General features: G+C 41.0%; 1 protein-coding gene across 2 annotated transcripts in view; it reads right to left on the reverse strand.

Moving 5' to 3' along the window:
• MNAT1 (MNAT1 component of CDK activating kinase) overlaps positions 1 to 24,982 on the reverse strand; it is a 193,839-nt gene that overhangs the window by 145,690 nt on the left and 23,167 nt on the right. The window contains exon 1 of one of the 2 annotated variants that reach the window (XM_054026946.1): positions 2,372 to 2,481. The exons of the other annotated variant lie outside the window; for it this stretch is intronic. Within the exon in view, the coding sequence (XP_053882921.1) occupies positions 2,372 to 2,406 (35 nt within the window). The 5' untranslated portion in view covers positions 2,407 to 2,481. Of the gene's footprint in view, positions 1 to 2,371; positions 2,482 to 24,982 lie in introns of those variants that run through there. 2 annotated transcript variants of the gene reach the window in all.

The following is a 24,982-nucleotide window of genomic DNA, read 5'->3' on the forward strand; positions in this document are numbered from 1 at the left end:
AAGATTCTCATGTGGTTAATAGCCACCCATGCTCCACGGCAGTGTCTGCTGCACACAAATACTGAGTAAAGCTGTGGCTGACTCATTATTACAGATTTGTTTTTGGAGATTGGGCTGCTGGGCTACCAGGCACTGCCTAGTAGGCTGGTTCTTTCCATGGACTGAAGTAGTACTCAGCTCTGTGGTTCCAAAAGATTATGGGATTTGGACCATTGCATGAACATTTTGCAGGTCACAGACCAAAAATGGTGGTGGCTGTGGGGGCCAGAGGGAGGCAGGCAAGCAGTTGTGCAACAGGGCCTAGTGCTCCTAAGAGGAGCTTTCGGGAGCAGCTGATGGAACAGAGTGAAGGTGGAGCGGCTATGGGGTGGAATGGGGCAGCTTCTCCCTCCCTTCCCCACAGCAGTTCGCTCTAGGGGTTGGGAAACACTGCTCCAAGGAACTGCAGCACACGTTGGAGGAAAAACTGATGTTTTGGGAGGAGGGGGGCTTGGGTCTCTCCCCCCCCACAAAAAAAAAAAAAAAAAAAAGAACAGATTTTATTTAGTTAGTTAAGTTTTTCTTTTTAAAAATAAACCCAATTAAAATGAAATCAAATGTAATACTAAATATAAGGCCTTAACTTACTATAGCATCTTAAAACATTAAATAAAATAAATATGCTGAATCAATGCATGCATCAAACTTGAGTTAAAAGGCAGCTTTTCTATATAAAGAAAGATGGCTTTTCCTCTGATTCTAACTTTTGAGGTAAAACTTTCTAAATATGGCACAATATGTCATGTACTATATTAAGGGCTTGATTCTGTGGGGAAGCCAGGGGTTGTACTACCAGATTCAAGAGACCGACAAAGTCATCACAGGCACTGGGACCCAGCCTCTGACTCCACCAGACACCATCAGGTCTCTCATCAAGATCATCTGCTGAGCCCACCTGGCGATCTCATTCTTATTTTATAGCTTCTCCCTATCTGAGCTCTGATTGGCTCAGTTCTCAAATTATGAATATTTATAGCTCCACCCACCATGGAAATTTACTCTCCTGCTTGTGGAAAAAACACTGAACAGCTCATTAACTACAAGCCCTTGCTTCTGGATGGCTCTGGGCATTCAAGTAAATAGCCTTGCTCTATCTCCTTGCATGGGTACACAGACAGAGATACAAACAATCAGAAATCCATTAATTTCTCAACTGCCTCCCTCTTGGTCTCTAAACAAATATAACACTGCAATGCAAAAGGCATGTGGGTTACATGAGCAGACATCTTAGATTGTTTGTTCTTTTGTTTTTTCCTTTGTTTTTTCAGGGGGTTACATAACAAGGGAGAAGGAGCTGAGTGGGCAACCAGAAAGGGGCAACACCCGGGTCAAAGCAGGACACTGTGGGAAGAAGGGACAACATTCTATAGAGCGCAGCCTCTCATGGCGATTTCAACAGTTGGAAATTGGGGGAGGAGGGAGACTGCAATGGCTGCAGGTCATTTAAAAAAAAAAAAAAAAAAAAAAAACACTATTTGGGAATATTTTCAAGAAATTCCTGAGTAAGTACCTCCAGGTTAAAAAGGAACATATGCCAAATGGAAAAAGTGCAACAAAGCAATGCAAGGCCTGGTTGTCAGAATGAAGCAACATTATGAAAAATGCTCCTTAGAAAGCAATGCTGTTGAAGATGAGTTGGACACATCTGAACAATCTGGTTTACTAATTTTTGCACCATTCTTGCCTACCGTGTCTTACTGTGTCAGTAAATGGTAACTTAGATTCTGGTCATAAATTTGTGTCTTGAGTGGATTACTTATGCATTTCAACATGTGTGTGCAAAATATAATTGGTATGTTTGTTCATTGTGGTAGTATTTATTGATCACATTTTTACTGTTACTGCTGGTTTTCTGAAATGATTTTTATTGCTCAGTATAATCAAATATCCTCGATGAAGGCTTCCTGTTTAAAAGTAAAGTTGTATTAGGCATTTATGAATTAACATTTTTAAAAAGTTCCCCCCCCACCCCCAAACTATTGGTATGTTGCTAGAGATAAGGGTTTAAACAGATTTAGATAATCATTATGATTTATTAATTATTTTCCCTATAACACTGGGGTTAGAATAAATTATATCATTTAAACAGTGGTACAAACAGCTACAGAAGAGTAATCTTCCATTTACGATCTCAGTTTTTTAAAAATTAGTGCCCTGAGTGACACTCGCTGACAATGACTTTTTTTTTTTTTAAATAAACATTTTGCTTCAGGTTCCAGCTTAGACATAAGGGGTTATGAATGCCCATCATCTGCAACGTCTATAACTTCAGAATCATCTGCTAGTACCACCAGCAGTGCTGCAACTAAACAAACCTCAGATAGTAAATTACCTGTATGAAAGAAAGACGAAGACTTTCTTCATCATCCAGTCAATCCATGGATGAGCTGGTAATCAGGACCAGCAAATTCCAGTGAGACTCCGTAGATGAAAGTATCTTGGATTGTTCAAACAAACAAAAAAACTCTCCCTTTTGTCTTGTTCAGAAGAAATATTTCATTGACATGGTTCAGTCATTATGACCCGGCTACACTCTATCCAGTAGAGCAGACATTGTTGGAAGGTTACTGGATACAGGGTACAAGAAAGCAATTGAACAGCATGCAAAAAACATTGACGGGAAATTTGTTAATCTGAATCTTGATGGGTGAAGCAATGTACACAATGATCCAGTGATATGTACTTGTGTGACAAGAGAAGATTCAGTTGTCTATCCTACAGAAGCAATTGATACAATAAGGAAATGCACAAACAGCGGAATATTCAAAGGAAGTAGCGGTAAAAGCTATAACAAACTGTGACCAAAAATTCGAGTGTATAGTTTTTGTCACAGACACTGCTGAAAATGTAGCAAAGATGAGAAGAAATCTAGAAGAAGATAATGAAAGGAAATTTATAACATATGGCTGTAGTGCTCATCTGATTAATCTTTTAGCAAAAGACTTAAGCACAACTCTAGGAATAAAGAAAAATGTTGTTGAAGTAGCAAAATACTTCTGTAAACAACTGGTTTGCTTCAGCTTCACTGAACATAGCAGGAGGATGCAAAATTAGTTCTCCCCCAACATTTAATTTTAATTTTATTTAATTTTTATTTAATGTACAATGAAATTCAGTGGTTAACTGTTTTCAGCTATTTATTAAGAACTTACCTACTCTGATGACAATTTGTGGGAAAAAATCGTGGCAAAATAGGTGGAACGATCACCTCCAAAGTAGTCAATATCAAAACTAAAGAAAAATGTAGAAGATATGCGGAATATACTGAAACCTATTTCCATCGCCTTGGACAAACTTCAGAAAGATTTCTGTTTAAATTTGGAAAGAATCTCAAGAGACATTGGAGAAAGAAATAATCAACAAAGTTAAACTGCAGGCAGGAAAGAAGTAGATAGATCAAGCACTTATTCCACCTAATTTTCTTGCCAATATTCTCAACCCAAAGTACCAGAATAGACCCCTAACCACTGAAGAAGATGCTGCTGTTATGAAATGGGCAGCTAATAAGCCACCCATCAGTCATGCCAACCATAATAAATTTCAGGGCTGGAGGTGAAACATTCAAGCAGTAAGTGTTGGCTGATCATGTTTTAAAGAAAGTCATGCCACTTAGCTAGTGACTTCCACCAGTTCAAGACCTGGAACCAGAGTTTGTTGAAGTACTAAACAAGCTTTTGACAGGAGCAGCCTCTTCTGCATATACAGAAAAAAATATTTTCTTCATTTGGACTAATTCATTCGAAATCGAGAAAAATCGATTGGGAGTTGGAAAAAAAGGCAGAAAACTTGTCTCTCTTCCAGTTTATGAATAAAAATTAGGAAGGAGGGGGATAAGACCTTCTAGTTTTAAAAGTCTGAAAGACAGCCTAAGTAATTTAGGAGAATGTTGTTTCATTTTGGAGAGACTTAGGTGAGTAGTTACCTAACCTCCAATCACTTTCACTTCGGCATATTTGAAAATTTTCCCAGGCTGCCCTGGGAAATGCACTGACTTCAATTCTCTGTTCCTTTAATAAATCATTTTGTTGGAAAAGTGAAACATGTTTTGATGAGAAAAGTTTATGTATCCAAAACATTTACTGTTGTTTTGTTTAATAAAAATAAATTGTATATGCTGTTTTGTGCATTTAAATTCCAGTTTCCATTCCTAATGCAGCTTAACACAAATCAAGAGCAAAAAGTTAGTTAGTAATTAATATATCCTTCACTATTTTCTAACATATTAAAAAGTAAAATCAATGAGACTCTGAAAATATTAAGCTATATAATGGCTTATATAAATGTATGTTGTTATAGTGCACCCACCTAGGCAGCAAAAAGATGTACCAAATCTAGTGTAAATCCTCAATTTAGATGTAAATCAACAAATTTTAATAGGTACATTCTCATTGGTTGATGTAACTTTCTTTACAAAATAAAAGTAGTCAAAACTAATTAATCAAGTTTTTTCATTTGGAGATTGAAATCATGGATGTAAGTTTAAATCACCCTGCTATAAAAGAAGATGCACAGTTGCTTAGAGTGTGTGCATGCAGGTGCTCACGCATATGTACAGCGTGGAAAAAGAGGAAAAAAAGCATACTTTCTTTCTGTCCGGGTTCTACTGGGTCCTCAGGATGCATGGATTTTGCTGTTCTCATCTGGTGGAGGTATGACCTTGCAACCACTTTGTCAGGAGCTCAGGGACACTGGGCCAGCTAGTTAAAACATTTTAATTTGGCAAGTAAATGAACCATTCACACTGGTAGTTCACATACAGTCTTGAGAATAGAGTTCCTCAGGGCAATGACAAGCACAATTTTGGTTCCAGTCAATCAGAATCATAGTTCGACTTTAAACAGAACACAAAAAGCAGACCCAGTTACATACTTTATAAGCTACCTTAAGCTGTCTGCAGGACTCCTCTTGCCAGCCCCCAGTGATGAACTCTGGGTGGCAGAATCTCACACACAGAAACGACTCTTTTGCTAACCATTTTTCATTTTCACAATTCTTGTGAGACTCCCAGACAGCCTAATCTTTACTCCGACTTTTAAAAGAATTCAGTGAATGGTACTTTTTCTGGATCTGTATTATGTCAATTCTCATGGTCATCTGCCAAATTTTATGGCCATATGAATAATCTAAAATAAGATTTTTTTTTTTAATTAAAAAAAAAGATCAACACTTCTTACTTTGTTTCATTATTTGCTTGGTCAGACTAGTCCTGCACTATTTCCCTAGAGAAAAGTGACCATGTGAATCCAAATACCTGTCTGCTTAAAACCCTATTCTTCTAAAACTGCTTACATATTCAAATTATTCTGCAAATACAGAGCAGCTAATCTCACACATAAAACATAACAGATTGAGCAGTGCTGAGAGCACCTCAGCCTACTGAATTGTGATTTAAGTGAAATGATGTATTAATTGTAGCAAAAACATTTGCACCACTGATTAATGTGTCAGTGTTTCCATTATAAATGTATTTCCAATGGCTGTACCTTTACCATAAGAATTTGCTGTGGGCTGGAACTGGGCTCATGCTTTCTTAGCACACTTGAGCCATTTTGTTTTGTAAGCAGCATTAGAAAAGAGTCTTGTGTTATTAACTGGAGCGGGGAGAGAAGGAGATAAAATATTATTCTACATTGCAGATTAAAAAAAAATGTTCTTAATGAGAGGTTACTATCTAGACAATTAGTTCCATAATCTAAAAAATGAGGCATGATCAGTGCAGTAGATGGTAGTGTCAACTGATTGTGGTACCAGTTGAGTCAAACTCTCAAATGTTTACAGAGTATCTAAATATGTGTTTGCTTGACAATTCCAAAGAAGTTATTACAGCACCAGGAAATAAGTGCTTTCACAATGACTGTGCATACCAGAATTCATACAAAATTTACCCAGTACAGCGGAATAACTACTTCAAATCCATTACAGCCTAGTGGGCAAATACAAGCAAATAACTCCTTTTGTACACATTGCTAGTTCTGAATGAGATCTTGGCAAGTTTTCAGGGTTTTCTATCAAATACAAGAAATCCATGACTCAAAAAAAAAAAATTCACCTATTTACCTACCAGGACAGCTAACAAGAGTTAGTAGCTGTCCACTTCACAAATATTGAAGAGCATTTTCAGTTACAAATGTCTCTATTTGTCCTGAACTCAGCTCCTTAACTCATTTAAAATGTGGTCCGATTCAAATATGGTCCATTGGCTCACATGAGCCAAGGCAAACAGACTTATTGTTAACAAGTTTAAGATCGTGTATAGAGCTTCTAATGCAAGACACTGAGGCTAGGTCTACACTACCCGCCTGAATCGGCGGGTAGAAATCGACCTCTCGGGGATCGATTTATCGCGTCCCATCAGGACGCGACAATCGATCCCCGAATCGACGCTCTTACTCCACCAGCAGAGGTGGGAGTAAGCGCCGTCGACAGAAAGCCGCAGAAGTAGATTTTGCCGCCGTCCTCACAGCGGGGTAAGTTGGCTGCGATACGTAGAATTCAGCTACGCTATTCACGTAGCTGAATTTGCGTATCTTAAATCGACTCCCCCCTGTAGTGTAGATGTACCCTTAGGCTCCCCCACACCAATTCCTGCATTGTGAGAAACTTCCATGCCATCCTGTGCATTGTTTGTTCTTATGCCACTCCTGAAGGTTTTACAATTGTTTGCTTACTTATTTTGCGCATCCACTTTGTCATGCAAAAACACCCAAAATGCAAGAAATAGTCCTAGACATTTAAAAATTAGGGCTGTCAAGCGATTAAAAAAAATTAATCGCGATTAATCACACTGTTAAACAATAATAGAATACCATTTATTTAAATATTTTTGGATGTTTTCTACATTTTCAAATATATTGATTTCAATTACAACACAGAAGACAAAAAGAAGAACAGGAGTACTTGTGGCACCTTAGAGACTAACAAATTTATTAGAGCATAAGCTTTCGTGGACTACAGCCCACTTCTTCGGATGCATATAGAATGGAACATATAATGAGGAGATATATATACACACATACAGAGAGCATAAACAGGTGGGAGTTGTCTTACCAACTCTGAGAGGCCAATTAATTAAGAGAGGAGGAAAAAAAAAAAAAAAAAAAAAACTTTTGAAGTGATAATCAAGCTAGCCGAGTACAGACAGTGTGATAAGAAGTGTGAGAGTACTTACAAGGGGAGATAGTCAACGTTTGTAATGGCTCAGCCATTCCCAGTCCTTATTCAAACCGGAGTTGATTGTGTCTAGTTTGCATATCAATTCTAGCTCTGCAGTCTCTCTTTGGAGTCTGTTTTTGAAGTTTTTCTGTTGTAATATAGCCACCCGCAGGTCTGTCACTGAATGACCAGACAGGTTAAAGTGTTCTCCCACTGGTTTTTGAGTATTTTGATTCCTGATGTCAGATTTGTGTCCATTAATTCTTTTGCGTAGAGACTGTCCGGTTTGGCCAATGTACATGGCAGAGGGGCATTGCTGGCACATGATGGCATATATCACATTGCTAGATGTGCAGGTGAACGAGCCCCTGATGGTATGGCTGATGTGATTAGGTCCTATGATGATGTCACTTGAATAGATATGTGGACAGAGTTGGCATCGGGGTTTGTTACAAGGATAGGTTCCTGGGTTAGTGGTTTTGTTCAGTGATGTGTGGTTGCTGGTGAGTATTTGCTTTAGGTTGGGGGGTTGTCTGTAAGCGAGGACAGGTCTGTCTCCCAAGATCTGTGAGAGTAAAGGATCACCTTTCAGGATAGGTTGTAGATCTCTGATGATGCGCTGGAGAGGTTTTAGTTGGGGGCTGAAGGTGACAGCTAGTGGTGTTCTGTTATTTTCTTTGTTGGGCCTGTCTTGTAGGAGGTGACTTCTGGGTACTCGCCTGGCTCTGTCAATCTGTTTTTTCACTTCAGCAGGTGGGTATTGTAGTTTTAAGAATGCTTGATAGAGATCTTGTAGGTGCTTGTCTCTATCCGAGGGATTGGAGCAAATGCGGTTATATCTTAGAGCTTGGCTGTAGACAATGGATCGTGTGGTGTGTCCTGGATGGAAGCTGGAGGCATGTAGCCATTACAAACGTTGACTATCTCCCCTTGTAAGTACTCTCACACTTCTTATCACACTGTCTGTACTCGGCTAGCTTGATTATCACTTCAAAAGTTTTTTTTTTTTTTTTTTTTCCTCCTCTCTTAATTAATTGGCCTCTCAGAGTTGGTAAGACAACTCCCACCTGTTTATGCTCTCTGTATGTGTGTATATATATCTCCTCATTATATGTTCCATTCTATATGCATCCGAAGAAGTGGGCTGTAGTCCACGAAAGCTTATGCTCTAATAAATTTGTTAGTCTCTAAGGTGCCACAAGTACTCCTGTTCTTCTTTTTGCGGATACAGACTAACACGGCTGTTACTCTGAAACATAAGACAAAGTGTACAGTGCTCACTTTATTTTTGATTGCAAGTATTTGCACTGTAAAAAACAAATAGTATTTTTCAATTCACCTAATATAAGTACGGTAGTGCAATCTCTTTATCATGAAAGTTGAACTTACAAATGTAGAATTATGTAAAAAAAACAAAATGTAAAATTTTAGAGCCTGCAAGTCCCCTCAGTCCTACTTCTTGTTCAGCCAATCGCTCAGACAAACAAGTTTGTTTACATTTGCAGGAGATAATACTGTCTGGTTCTTGTTTACAATGTCACCTGAGAGTGAGAACAGGCATTCGCATGGCACTGTTGTAACTGGAATCGCAAGATATTTACGTGCCAGATGCACTAAAGATTCATATGTCCCCCTTCATGCTTCAACCACCATTCCAGGGGACATGTGTCCATGCTGATAATGGGTTCTGATTGATAAGAATCCAAAGCAGTGCAGACTGACATGTTCATTTTCATTATCGGAGTCAGATGCCACCAACGGATGGTTGATTTTTCTTTTTTGGTGGTTCGGGTTCTGTAGTTTCTGCATTGGAGTGTTGCTCTTTTAAGACTTCTGAAAGCATGCTCTACACCTCGTCCCTATCAGATTTCGGAAGGCACTTCAGATTCTTAAACCTTTGGTCGACTGCTGTAGCTATCATTAGAAATCTCACATTGGTACCTTGTTTGTGTTTTGTGAAAGTGTTCTTAAAATGAATATGTGCAGAGTCATCATCCTAGACTGCTATAACATTAAATATATAGCAGAATGCGGGTAAAACAGAGCAGGGGGATATACAAATCTGCCCCAAGGAGTTCAGTCACAAATTTAATTAACACATTTTTTGAATGAGTGTCATCAGCATGGAAGCATGTCCTCTGGAATGGTGGCTGAAGCATGAAGGGGCATACTAATGTTTAGCATATCTGGCATGTAAATACCTTGCAATGCTGGCTATAAAAAGTGCCGTGCGAATGCCTGTTCTCACTTTCTGATGACGTTGTAAACAAGAAACAAGCAGCATTATCTCCTGTAAATGTAAACAAACTTATTTGTCTGAGCGATTGGCTGAACAAGCAATAGGACTGAGTGGACTTGTAGGCTCTGAAGTTTTACATTGCTTTGTTTTTGAGTGCAGTTATGTAACAACAACAAAAATCTACATTTTTAAGTCGCACTTTCACAACAAAGATTGCACTACAGTACTTGTATGAGGTGAACTGAAAAACAATTTTTACAGTGCAAATATTTGTAATAAAAAATAATATACACTTTGATTTCAATTACAACACAGAATACAATATATATGAAAATGTAGAAAAACATCCAAAATATTTAATAAATTTCAATTGGTATTCTATTGTTTAACAGAGCAATTATAACTGCGATTAATCGTGATTAATTTTTTTAATCACAATTAATTTTTTTGAGTTAATCGCGAGTTAACTGTGATTAATCAACAGCCCTATTAAAAATAAAACCAAAGAAAGTTATGGAGATTACGACAGTGATAAATATTTAACTTTACAATAAGTTAAAAGTGAGGCCTATTTCTTTGCCTTATGCTCGATTTTTCAACAGAATTAATTACTTCAAAAAATGCACCTATGAAGGCGAGTAACTGGGACTACAATAAAGACTCAGTTCTAATGACAGATATTTAACTACAAACAACAAGAGGATCAAGCTGGTAAAATGTGCGACTTTCAGAGGACTGGCCACAATTTTCAGGCATGACCACAGATTTTGGGTGCCCAACTTGTGATTGGGAAGGTGCTTAGCACCATATGAAAACTCAGGACCTTTTGGGGCAACTGAAGTTAAGCACCCAAAAACACACTTTTGAAAACCATGGCCCGTATCCCTCCCCCCCCTTGGGGAGGAGCCCTCAGCTAGGCCCAAATTAAGCAAGGCCTGCGCTTAATTTTAAGCCTGCAAGTAAGCAGTCCCATTGTTTCCTTAAATCATGCAAGTAACAAGAGATTTTATAAATATTTATGATTTGCAAAAAACAAAAATGGGGTCAGGGAAAAAGTCTGGCAGGGCAAGGACTGTACGGTACCGGGCACAACATCAATCCTGTTGGTGTTGAATGTTTACAAGCTTGTTCTGCTACTATAACCGTTATTTTGTTTGTAAAGATTGTGTCACAGTAGCATAGTAGATAGCGCTTTTACACTACCCTAAATGACCTGACTGGACTCACAAAGTGAGTCAGTGGCAGAACTAGGAATGGCATCTATGGGCAAAATTCTAGCCCCATTGAAGTTAATAGCAAAACTCTTGAGATCTTTTATGTGGCATAAAGGGGCCATAATAGCCCCAGTTCCACCAAGCAGATGATTCGTTTCCAGCACAAGCATGGCAAAAGCCAGCTGTATGGCTACCATCCTGGTTTACAGGCAGGGCTACAGCTGGCAGCACTATGGAAATTCCCAGCAGTCCTGGGGCCCACAGGAGAGGCTGATCTAACTCAGATAGGCCCCTGGGGCCGCTCCAACCATCAAAGGAGCCCAGGATCAAAAGGGCGCAAAACGCGGCTAAGAGTTCCTTTAGACCGCCTTTCTCCTAAACTGGGAATTCCAGGCTGTGCTTCTTACAAGCCCAGCACAGAATCTCACGCCTGCTGTTTTTTTTCTGCTGTTACCTACATTGGTCTTTTGTACATTTTGCAAGACCAAGTTTTGCAAGACTTTTTCAGTTTGGTCCTAAGAAGAAAGAGCATCGGAGATAAACCAGTTTCTTTCCTTCATTATTTCAGGATACACTAAGCTGCCGGAACAACACACCCCTTGGGACAGATGTAACACATCACAGGGAATACAAGGGTAATGGATGGAGCAACAGACAATGGATGAAGCAGGGATTTTACACACTGCTAAAAATAAAGGAGTTGAAAGGCACATCACAGCATTGCTACATATACTGAATGGAAGGTACAAGATTACAGTTATGAGTCACCCAATAGCATTTAGCAAGTTGAATCCAGGGATGACTACAACTTGGGAAGGAAACTAGTAAATAAGAGAAAAAAAAATATTAAATTTCTGTGAAGAAAACTTTTTATATACATCTTAAATTTCAGACAAATTAACAGGTTAACAGATACTACGAATAGCTCAGCAACCATTACTGTCCTTCCTTTAAGGCAGTGGTCCACCCACCTAGGGCAGCATGGAGCAACATGTAGTGGGGCACAGCAGAGCCCAGGCCAGCCCCCATGGAGGGTGTGGAGGGAGATCCACCCAGTGTCACTCTTCCCTCAGTTCCACTCTGGCCCCGCCCCCAGGCTTGGCCCATGGCCCCGCTTCTGGTCCCACAGCCCCACTCCCGGTAGATTGCGGGCAGACTACATTAGAGGTCAGAGGGGGACACAACTTAAAAAGTTTGGGAACCACTACCTTAAGGTCATAACATTAGGAGGTACTTCCTAACCACCTAATTGTAGATGTAAGCCTGTCTTTCATAGACCATATCCCAGAAACCCCCCTCTCCCATCAATAGCCTGGAATTAACTCACCTAGATTCTCCATTCTTCTTTCTAAGCACTTATCAACTGTTGCATTCCCACTCAAGGGCACTAGGCAAAGTAGTTTGCCTGCCTTTAAATACATGATACTAGCATATGGAAGAAAGCTAACTAAGTCCCTGTTTTAATATCTTAAAACAGGATAAAAATATAAAGTGGATACATTTTTGACATGTAAGTAACATGGATCCAACTTCTACTAGTTGAAAAAGAAATAGCTTAATAGCAAGCCTAAAATAATTCATTTGAATTTCTTCTGTCCCGAGTCTGCAGCCACAACACCTTGTGCTATGATCTCTCATATCTCACAAGCTGAACAAGGCTGATCACGTCAGTACATGTGCTGCAGGATGTGGTGTGGATGATTCAGCAAATGGTATTCTTCCTTCTGAATCAGTACCATATCATTGTCCCAACATGGTTTTAGGGGGTCACATTGCTACCAGAACTCTTTCACGTGAGACAGCAGAGGTACTAAGCACTTTTAGTCATTAAAGATCCCATAGTACTTTCCATAAGTGTAGTGGTGGCAACCCAAGTTTCCAGGCCAAATTCCAAACTGGTAATTATACCTTGCTTCCCTAAATTCCCCCTGGAGTTTCAACTAGAGATGGCATTCTTCATTTCCTGTCCTAAACCACTGGGAGAGCTGCTTGTTGAACAACTATTGTGTTCACTACAGAAGCGGCCGTGTGTCACAAGTAGGTGAAGTGATCACTATACATATGTGATGCTAACTTCGGCTAACGGTTTATAAACTGTAAAATCCTTAGGTGCAAGGTGCCTACAAAAAGTATTATTATTTATTGTAATTTTAAATAATAATAACGCAAACTAACTCACTACGACAACTAATAAAGATACAATTTAAAAATAGTTATTTACAAACCTTACAATACTACACAATAAATAGAAAGCTCTCCCATAGGTAGAGAAAAATCCAGAATGGAAAATGGGGTGGGAAAGTTTCCTTATTCATTTCTGGCATAGAGCATCTTCACCAGATGTGCAGCTGCACTGCTGTAGCACTTCTAGTGTAGACTAGCCTTAAGTCCCACTGACTCTCTTTTGAAAATAGGAGTTAGGTGCTCTTGGAAATCTGACTGACAGTCAATACGAATACCTGTTGATCCAGAGTCTCAATATCTGTCTGAGCCTTTTAAAACAAAGGACACAACGGGCAGAAGGAAACAAACTCAACACTTCTATGACAACAGCTGTTACAGTTGGTTTTAAGCTGGTTTCAACAACGGGGTGTGATTTCTTAGACAACAGCTAAAAATTACTTTTTTAATACATCCCAATCTTCCAGCTATATGTGGTGGAGTGGAGAGTGTTTTAAAAAGGTAGTTATTACCATTGGTAGAAAGTGGTAAAGTATACAACTGTAGTATTACCATAATTATTTTTAACTGATGATTTAACTGGAATTATTTTGTCTTCATTTTGAAAAGGAAGCAGATGATTATTTCCCTGCCCTCAAGCTGTCTTCTTCCAAGGTTGAAAATAGATTTCAAATAAATAAATAAATAAATAAATAAACTGTATTGAATCACAAAAATGGAACATGTTTCTGCTCAGTCCCATACAACAGCACTCAATAAAGGTCTTTAGCAGGCATAAGGAAAAACACCTCACCAGATGTAGTTTTGAAAAGATATATTGATGTGAATGACAAACGTGACAGGGCAGATTACTCTTGCTATGTGAATAAAATTTCTTTTCAAATTGTGAGACTTAGTTTGGTTCTTGGGTTTATAATTTTTAAGGTCTGACAAAAAGGGTAGATTTGTAGATCTGTGTGGGGGACGGCATTATGCAGAAGTTAAAAATTCAGGAGAGATAGGTATCTCTCAGGTATATTAAAGCTAACAAAATCCTGCAAGGGTTTGCTATGCAATAACGAAACAGGTCCCGACAAAATGTCCACTTCAGCATAATGCCACAGCATACACTTTTAGAATTAGGGATCTACAAATCTACCTTTTTGTCAGACCTTAAATTATATATATTAAAATCAGATACAAAATATGAATCCAAAAACCAAACTAAGTCTCAAAATTGTTGAAAAGAAACCTTTTATTCACATAGCAAGAGTAATCTTCCCCTTTATGTTTGTTGTTTGCATCATAGGTTACCAGAAGTTGCGTGTCCAAAAAGCGCCTGACAACAAGGCATAATGTCATCCTCCATAAACGGCAACGTTTATGGATTTTCGGAAGAGGTAAGTCACACTATTAAAGTTATGTGTTTACTTTTTTTTGAAGAGTTGTAAGCACTTATGTAAGATTTATTGCATCTCCTTTTTAGCTAATTTCTCCCCACCCTCTATTCTTTCTACCAATCTCCTAGCAAACAGGGAAGCAATGTTCTTACTATAGGAGCAACTTAGACACATTTTCATTTCATTTTGGAGCCTCTTGCTCAATGTGCAGCTTTAACAGTCACGACCTGCCCCATTTTCATATAATCCCAAAGTGCCCTTTATCACATCATCTTTTCTCAGCATGACATTCAAATACAGAACTTGCTTCACTGCTTCAGAAACAATGGAGGCCTTAAGAATGTAGAGGAACACAGAAATGATAAATATCTCAAGGATGCCTTCATTCTTTAAGTGCCCTAGAACATACAGCCTGTGTCCAGTGAAATGGTACTCACTGAGTTGGTTATTGTTTTATGAAATATGTATTGGCTTATCACACAAAATGCACTCATTGAACAGGGTACTTTGCTACTTTACCTTTGGGGTGGGAGAGTGCTGAGAATTTGACCTACATACAAGAGAACATTCTCCACTGAGTTGTATCACAAAATATGTAATTTTTTCAACAACAAAATTGTACCCTCAAGATTACACTTTAAAAAATAAATAGCAACTATTTGAGTGTGATGAACTGACATACTGCTCTCAGTTTCTACTACTTTTTTATAGTTGCAATATTTTAGGACCCCATTCAATGGAGTATTTGCTGTGTACAGTTCTAAATAAAAGTAAGAGTGGGATAATCAAACAATTAATTAGCAAATCTGATATCTCAGCCATTTCCAATAGATTTTAGAAACTGAAGCCCAGATCCACAAAGGGTATTTAGGTGCCTATTTCAGGATCTGGGCCCAAAAGCCCAACCCAATTCACAGTGATCAGTGAAGTCATCACTTGTAGAATCAGTAGATTCGTTGCTTGCGATACCAAAAAGGCAGTGCAAACCATTTCTCCCATCGCTGTTGCACATGCGTAACAGCAATATCACAATGCAGATTCTATTATGCAAATCATGCTTCTGAAAAATGAAACTGTTGGGTTGCAGGGACAATCAGTTACAACAAAGGGATGGGGAGGGAATTGCAAAAAGACATGAATGGGGGACCTAAGAAATGGAAGCTGGAGCAAGATGGATTGATTTAAATCTAGACGATATTTATCGCCAAATGGAAAGCCTCAATTTTAATCAACTTTTCCCACTTGTACTTCAGCTAATGAGTGCCTCTTTCTTTAGAAAATAACTGATGTAACCATTAAAACATAAGCCTTTTCACTAGATTTGGTGCATCTTTTTGCTCCCTAGGAGGGTACACTATAAAACTCTATACATTTATTTAAGCAATTATATAGCTTGATTTTGTACATTTTTAGTATGTTAGAAAATAACAAAGGATATGTTGCTTATTTACTAGATAATTAACTTTTTACTCATGGTGTGTGTCAAGCTGGTAACTGGTATTTAATTAAATACACAAAACAGCATATAAAATTTTTATTAAATAAAACAAGCCCCTAATACAGTACATGACCTACTGTGCCACGTTAGGAAGCGTGACCTCAAAAAATTAGATTTTTTTCCCCGGCTTCTTTCTTTAAAAGAAAAGCAGCCTTTAACTCCGTTTTTTATAAAGGCTCATGGATTCAGCTTTTTCTTTATTTAAAATATTTAAAAAGATTATAATATTTCAGGCCTTAACATATTTTGTATTAAATTTAGATTTTAAAGATAAATCTGTTTAAAAGGGAAAAAAAATTTAAACAAATCCAATTTTTTTAAATCAATTTTTATTCACCCTGAGCTGGCGTAATCCATTATAAACACCCAAGTATTTTGCATATCATTATTTGGGGGATCTGGTGAAATAAATCACTCAACATTTCCTTTTGTCGTTTTAAGAATCCAGAATTCCTGGAAGGAATTACAATCATGCTATGAAGGGGGGAGGGATAGCTCAGTGGTTTGAGCATTGGCCTGCTAAACCCAGGGTTGTAGTTCAATCCTTGAGGGGGCCACTTAGGGATCTGGGGCAAAATCGGTACTTGGTCCTGCTAATGAAGGCATATATAACATTGGTGGACGTGCAGGTGAATGAGCTGGTGATGTTGTAGCTGATCTGATTAGGTCCTGTGATGGTGTTGCTGGTGTAGATATATGTGGGCAGAGTTGGCATCGAGGTTTGTTGCATGGGTTGGTTCCTGAGTTACAGAGTTATGGTGCGGTGCGTGGTTGCTGGTGAGAATATGCTTAAGGTTGGCGGGTTGTCTGTGGGTGAGGACTGGCCTGCCTCCCAAGGTCTGTGAAAGTGAGGAATCATTGTCCAGGATGGGTTGTAGATCACTGATGATGCGTTGGAGAGGTTTAAGCTGAGGACTATAGGCGATGGCCAGTGGAGTTCTGTTGGTTTCTTTTTTGGGCCTGTCTTGTAGCAGGAGGCTTCTGGGTACGTCTGGCTCTGTTGATTTGTTTCTGTATTTCCTTGTGTGGGTATCGTAGTTTTGAAAATGCTTGGTGAAGATCTTGTAGGTGTTGGTCTCTGTCTGAGGGGTTAGAGCAGATGCGGTTGTATCTCAGCGCTTGGCTGTAGACCTTGGCTTAAACCTCTCCAACACATCATCAGTGATCTACAACCCATCCTGGACAATGATTCCTCACTTTCACAGACCTTGGGAGGCAGGCCAGTCCTCGCCCACAGACAACCCGCCAACCTTAAGCATATTCTCACCAGCAACCACGCACCGCACCATAACAACTCTGTAACTCAGGAACCAACCCATGCAACAAACCTTGAAGCCAACTCTGCCCACATATCTACACCAGCAACACCATCACAGGACCTAACCAGATCAGCTACAACATCACCGGCTCATTCACCTGCACGTCCACCAATGTTATATATGCCATCATGTGCCAGCAATGCCCCTCTGCTATGTACATCGGCCAAACTGGACAGTCACTACGCAAGAGGATAAATGGACACAAGTCAGATATCAGAAATGGCAATATACAAAAACCTGTCGGAGAACACTTCAACCTCCCTGGCCACACAATAGCAGATGTAAAGGTAGCCATCACCCAGCAAAAAAAAAAAAACTTCAGGACCAGACTCCAAATAGAAACTGCTCAGCTCCAGTTCATTTGCAAATTTGACACCATCAGATCAGGATTAAACAAAGACTGTGAATGGCTATCCAACTACAGAAGCAGTTTCTCCTCCCGAGGTGTGAACACCTCAACTGCTAGCAGAGCACCTCACCCTCCCTGATTGAACTAACCTCGTTATCTCCATACCGATTTATACCTGCCTCTGAAAATTTCCATTACTTGCGTCTGATGAAGTGGGCATTCACCCACGAAAGCTTATGCTCCAATACTTCTGTTAGTCTTAAAGGTGCCACAGGCCTCTGTTGCTTTTTACAGATTCAGACTAACACGGCTACCCCTCTGATATGTTAAAAGATACACACAGGTTATATATTTTCTTATCCAAGAAACACATTGAATAGAATTTTTTTCTACTATTTAACTAAATCACATGCAATGAAGATATTTCTTCAAATTATCAGGAACCATAAACATGTAGCCAACCTGCGACAACCACCACCTGCATCGGATCTCACAAGAAAGGAGAGAAATGGCATTGGAGTAAGTAGCAACCCACCACTGGATGAGAAATGGATAGTATGTGACAAACGGACACAAAGGATCACACATGATGTATAGCCCTACTCTAGGTGGGCTATAGTCACCCTTGACAGATAACCAAGAGTCTGTCTTTCCCTTATACTTTGACAACACTTGTCTAACTTGTCATACCACTAATGTATGCAATTCAATCAGACTCTTCTCCAAAGCCATCAGAAGAAGGTAGAGTAGATTTTTTTCTGATCATTACAGGTTTTTGGTAGCATTTCAGTAATGAAAAAGTTCAGCTGTCATGGTCACCGGAATTTTTTTTCCCCTTTTTACACCCCACAAAGAAGTCAAAGCAGCCAGCAGCCTAACCCATTTTACAGACCAGGCCTTTCCCTCCCAAACCTGACGCAACTCCCACTGGAGTCAACAGCCAACAATTTCAAAGGTGACTTAAGATTTAGGATGTCCTACTAAAGAAGACCTGAACGGTGGGTGCTCAGCACTTTTTGAAAATGAAACGCCTTTGATATCTCCAAATTGGGTACCCAAAAATCAGTCACCACTGAAGACCTTGGACCATGCAAGTTACACATGTGCAGTTTCCTCTGATATGTAATGAATATCCAAAGATGTGACAAGATCCCAGAACATTAACTGGATACCACCATGCACTACTGGATGCAAGCCTCACACGAACAGTAACATTAATGTCAATAGGAATACCCTTACAAACAAAGGGCAACTTGCATAAATAAGAGCTGAAGGATCAGGCCCTTTGATGTTACAAGTAAATACCCTGTGAAAATTAAGCATTTGCAGATCAGAGCCCTCCTTTACTTATTTTCCAAGGCATGCATTCACCACTCTGCCCTGGTCTAAGGAAATCAGTTAACTGTGTGCTTAAGTCCATCACTGTTCAGTAAAGCACTTAAGCATGCACTTAACTGCTTTCCTGAATAAGGACCTCTGTGCTTCTTCCCCTGCTAAAGGTGATGCTATCACTGCCATGTAAAGCAGCATAAAGAATGAAGATCACTGTTCCAGTATAACTGATGTCATCAACTATTGCAAGGAAGCTCTCCCCCTGTACTTTGGCCTTGCCAGGGAAAAAGCCCTTCAATTCACCTCTGAAGCCTATAATCAGTCTTATAATTTAAATCCACACATGAATTCTGCTAATGATGCAATTTCAATTAGCTTTTTATAAAGTGTTCAGATCCCCATCATCAAGTAAACCCACTTCCTTAACTTTTCAACTTGTATCTAACTGACAATCCAAGCTGTTTCCAACCCATAAAACCACACAATTTTGGACAAAGGTGTGAAATGTTACACTGTACATCTACCTCTAACTTTGGAAAATGCTACAGTCCAGTAGAACAAGAAATCCTCATCCTAGCTATTTCCAGAAGGAAGACAAAAATCTAGGCTTATTTTAAAAAAAAAAAATTGCACCAGTGTAAAATCAGCAGGACCTGGATGGCACATCAGCTATTTTATAAAAACTAAAGATTGTCCCCTTGCTACAGATAGTCCTTCAAATTTTTGTGTACACATGCCTGCACAAAAACATTTTCAGGTTGTTACTGCTTAGCGTGACTAACTATACCACTTTGTTGACAGAATTCAACCAACAATGATGACAAACAGCAAACTTCTGCAGATACTGTACATTAACTTTCTAACAGTTGACACTGCACTGGGTGTTTTCTCTGGAAAACCCTGAAAAACAAGTCTGGTGACAAGCAGGGCGACCTGCAAACTAAATGTACAAAATTAACCAGTCTGACAACAAAATTCTACGGCAAGAATTATGCTATACTTGTTCACTAAAAATCACAAGGATTTCCCGAAGGACGGAAAGCGAGAGAAAGGTCTCTCTCTATTTGTATTGCCAAAGCCTAACTATAGCCTAGTCCCACTCATCTGAGAGGTAAATTAGCTAATTACCTACAGCTGATAGTAAATGTACATCTTTTAATTCATATGAGCTGGTGGTTAGTTCCTGACCTGGCACTAACGGTACAACTGTGCTGCTTCTCTCTCTCCTGCTGCCCTAGCAGGAAATCGGTGGAGGTCAGGGAGACTAACAGAATTATATCAGCTGGTGCTACTCCTCCTCCTCCTGTGTATGCACAACAGCCCAATCACCTCCATCCTCCCCTTCTTTGCAATCCTTCTCCCCAAACCTATACACCAGCCATCATAACATGCTCTAATTTTTCAAACTTGTTTTGTACTAAAAAAAAATAAATAAAAATGATCTTGATATTTTGAGCATTTACAACAACAAAATACAACTCAAATGCCACCCCATTCATCCAATTATTCCTATGATCGCAGAGCACTTGACTGCACATACAGCAAATAAACGCTATTCCCCAGGAGCATACTCCCATCATTTCAATGTGTTTTCTTTAGGGACAACAGAAAAGGTCACTGAAAGTATTCTAGGACAGTGGTTTTCAAACTTTATTTCTGGCAACCCAGTTGAAGAAAATTATTGATGCCCATGACCCAACAGAGCTGGGGATGAGGGGTGCAGGGGTGAGAACTGCAAGGTGGGGCCAGGAATGGGGGGTTCAGGGTGTGGGAGGGCGCTCTGGGCTGGAGCAGGGGGTCAGGACTCTGGACTGGGAGTACAGGCTCTGGGGTGGAGCCGGGGATGAGGGGTTTGGGGTGCAGGAAGAGGCTCCACGTTTCAGGGGGCTCAGGGCTGGGGCACAGGCTTACCTCGGGCAGCTCCCAGTCAGCGGCGCAGTGGGGGTGCTAAGGCAGGCTTCCTGCCTGTCCTGTCACCACGGACCGCGCTGTGCTCCGGAAGTAGCCAGCAGCAGGTCTGGCTCCTAGGCACGCAAGCAGCTCCATGCGGCTCTCGCCCATGGGCACCGCGCCCCCCAGCTGCCATTGGCTGGGAACTGGCCAGTGGGAGTGCATGCACGGAACCCCGTGGTCCTCACACCTAGGAGCCGGACCTGCTGGCCGCTTCCAGGGCGGAGCGCAGTGTCAGAACAGGTAGGGACTAGCCTCCCTTAGCCGGGCAGCACCGCCGACGGGACTTTTAATGGCCTGGTCAGCAGTGCTGACCAAAGCCGCCACGACCCAGTGCCTTCCATTCCGCGACCCAGTACTGGGTCACGATCCACAGTTTGAAAGCCACTGTTTTAGGGGGCTCTTCCTTAGCATACCAGGATGATCTAAAGTGTTTAAAAGGAAGAGACATCCTCTCTCCCACAGTGATAAGAAAGAAGTATTTCCTTATGGTTTTGTTGGCCATTCTTTCAGGTCTGTTGTTGAAGATTCAGCGATGTCAAGCTCACACTCCTGCTTATCATAAACATAGATCTCAGGAAGAGAGGAGTCAAAAATCTGCTCTCAGTTATGCCAGTGAGTTGGGAGGAGGATCTGAACTGTAGAATTTTATTTTTTACGTTTTTATATACAGTAAAGTATTATACATGTAAAAGTGTGCATGATAAAAGTAGGATAAATTGAATGTAGTTTAATTGCATAAAGATGTGAATGCATTAATAAGACAAAAGTAGGTTTCAGTTTAGCTAGCTAAGCAGTCAGTTCTCACGCTGGGCACAGAGTCAAGTATCTCAAACTGTCACTAGCACCTGCATTAAACCCCCACCTACACAGTAAACAATTGTCATTGAAAGACAAATCTTTTGCTCAGCAGCTTAAACAAAACGAGTTTCAAGGGAAGCTAAATGGTCCTTTAAACGACCACATCTGAAGAAGTTCTGTTTTGACAATATATGATCTTGTCATTTTTTCCCCTTTTCTGAGGGTCCTCGTGGGATGTTAAAATGTTGTATTTCACACAAGGTGGATTAAAACGGACTAAGTTGTGCATTAACTAAACACTGCTTCCTCATCAGTCTCTCTTAATTAAAAGGTAATAATGAGTTGAATAAAAAAAGTGTGTATGTATGTATATATATATTTATTTTGCACACTGAGGTGCTTTTTGCTATAAATTTAAAGCCCAGTCCTTCAAGCACTTACTACCAAGGCTAAAAGCCAGAGCCAAAGCCCACTGAAGCCAGTAGAAACTTCCATGGGTTTTGGATCAGTGCCCAAACACCTAAAACCATGAGCAGTCCCACTGGTTTCAATAGTAATAAGCAACTGGCCCAGTAGTAAGTGTTTGCAGGATCAGGCCCGTCAAGATGATTTGATTCACAAGCAAAAACGAGTCACCCGCTAAATAGGCACAGGAACAACCAAACCTTAAGAACACTGCAAGAAAGGAAGAAAAATATACAAAGAAGTAGTTTGAGGGCATTAACTTTCTGAAGCTATATGCTTCATTTATCCACCCTCAGTGAAACTTTTATACTTCTTGAACAACGTCTTGGCTGCACAACATTCTCATCTTCAAGCACATCACATATGCAGTTATGTTACAGCATCAAAGTGGTAATTATATAAAATATCGTGAGATGGTGAGGTTGATGGAAGCCTGCTTCAGTTGTTTTGGGCCACATGGAGAACATTCGTTAGTATTTATTCAGCAAGGACAGAGATGCTGAAGGGAGACCTCGGCACTCTTTCAGGAAGAAGAATCACACTGAGCTCAGCACGAAGCTGGAGGGATATAGACTTCCGCCCACTAGTTTAGTCTTTTCAAGCTCTATTCTTTTCGGCTCAGCCCTAACATTAACACACAAAAATTTACTGGCATGGATCCTCCCAAAAATCCTGCGGTTATGCACTGTAAGTGATTTATAGATCATTTAAACCTGCAGCAAAACAAATGGAAGTTTATTTTAATGGGGGGAGAGGGGACTGTGGACTGGAATACACTGGTACAAGGGTAGGCAACCTTTCAGAAGTGGTGTGCCGAGTCTTCATTTATTCACTTTAATTTAAGGTTTCGCGTGCCAGTCATACATTTTAACGTTTTTTAGGTCTCTCTCTTTAAGTCTATATTATATAAACTAAACTATTGTTGTATGTAAACAGGTTTTCAAAATGTTTAAGAAGCTTCATTTAAAATTAAATTAAAATGCTGATCTTACACCGCCAGCCTGCTCAGCCCGCTGCCAGCCTGGGGTTCTGTTCACCTAGGTCTGCAGTGGGCTGAGCAGGGCCTGTGGCCGGGATGCCGGCTGGCAAGGGGCCAGCAGCTGGGACCCCAGACCTGGGGGGGGAGGTGTCAGGGGTCAGGGCTGGGGGCGTGTAGGGCAGAAGGCAATGGGGATGGGGGGGGGGTCAGGGCTGGGAGTGTGTGGGGGGGGGGAGTTCAGGGGTCAGGGCAGAGGGCTTGTGTGTGTGTGTGTGTGTGTGTGTGTGTGTGTGTGTGTGTGTGTGTGTGTGTGTGCGCGGCAGAAGGCTGGGTGTGGGGGGGGGAGTTCAGGGGTCAGGGCAGAGGGCTGGTGTGTGTGTGTGCGCACGCGCGGCAGAAGGCTGGGTGTGTGTGGGGGGGGTTCAGGGCAGGGGGCTGGAAGGGATATGCCCTGTTCCACCCCCTTCCCCAAGGCCCCGTGTCCCTACCTCTTCTCTGCCTCCTCTACGGAGCACACTGCCGCTCGGCTCGGCTCTGCTCCCCCTCCCCAGGGCCATCAGCTGATCGGCGCAGGGAAGGAGAGGAGAAGGGGCAGGAAAGCCCCCCCGCCCACCGCTCTCCCCTGCGGGGGCAGGAGGCAGAAGCTTGGTCCGGCAGCAGCCAAGCTTCCCCCCTCCCCCGAGTGTGGTGCTTTCCTGCCCCTCCTCCTCCTCTCACCAGGCAGGCAGCAGCGTGCCACTCAAAATCGGCTTGCGTGCCATGTTTGGCACGCGTGCCATAGGTTGCCAACCCCTGCACTGGTAGAAGGGATACAGAGCCGTTTGCCTACCCATCCTGGAGTCACCAATGAACATTTTAATTTTTTGGTACATTGCCCGCTGACACTTGGTTTCACTGCTCCCTGAAGACCCCACTGTTGTAAATGTCATATTGTAGAAACATTTCCTGCATTTCACACTCTGCTGGTGCCATATGGGGAAATACATTGAGTCAGTCACCCCCAAAGCACTTGGGAAAACCGGTTACAACAAAAGCCTTTGTCAACTGCTGAGGAGTGCTTGCAAATGTGATGAATGGCAGAGTGCCTCCTAGCACTCCATCCTGAAAATACGTAACGCACCTGGTCCTGGACACAAAAGGCTGACTCACCTGTGTGACATCCACTGCCTTTTGAAAAGACACAGTCTAGCACCGCAGAGACACAATGTACTTTCACCAGGCTGACAGAATGACTTTTCCTTGTCCTTCTCTCCAGCTGTACAATCATACACAGATCATATAGCTACAAGATTACTCTCCAAACCAGGGGCAGCAGCGAGATGACCTTACATGTGACTGCCCACTTGTTGGGTAGACACTCCCTGACATCACTCTTCCAACTTCTCCTTTCTGGGCTTATAAAAGAGGCCAAGCACATAGGTTAAAAAGCCATTAGATCAACAGTCCAAGCAGCTTTCAATACCGTTTTAACCCTCTGACCTAACGTGCACCTGAAACTTGGGTTGGCCTAGCTACACCATGCAGGGGTGTTAAAAATTCACACCCTGAGAGAGTCTTAGTTTAGCCGACCTAAGCCCTGTGTAGACACTGCTAAGGCTAAGGCAATGGATGAATTCTTCAATCAACCTAGCTACTACCTCTTGGAGAGGTGGGTTAACTACAGCATCAGAATAACCTCTTCCACCACTGTAGTAATAGCTACACTACAGCTGCGTAGCTGCAGCACTGCAACTCTATGGCTGTAGCATATGTAGTGTAGACATACCCCTATTTGGGAATGAGAAAGCAAGCACCCTAACATGGGGGGGGTTGGAGGGGGAGGGAAAAAAAGTATCAAATTGAGTGAATCTGTTTGGGAAAACTGTTCCTTCCTCTTTCACTTGGTATTGATCTCTGTTCTCACCTTCCCAACTCAGACTTCCGTCTGCCTTTTAAACCATAGCTAATTAGAGGATTTTTCCATTCCCCATGCAGAACTTTACATTGGAGTAACTGGGAGTTGCTCTTGTAAGTACCCATACTTGTGCTATTTAAAAAAGTTTGGGATAAATGTTAATCTCTAAAAGCATTATTCTTCCTAAAAAT

The sequence above is a fragment of the Malaclemys terrapin genome, chromosome 4, assembly GCF_027887155.1.
Source record: "Malaclemys terrapin pileata isolate rMalTer1 chromosome 4, rMalTer1.hap1, whole genome shotgun sequence".
NCBI lineage: Eukaryota > Metazoa > Chordata > Testudines > Emydidae > Malaclemys > Malaclemys terrapin.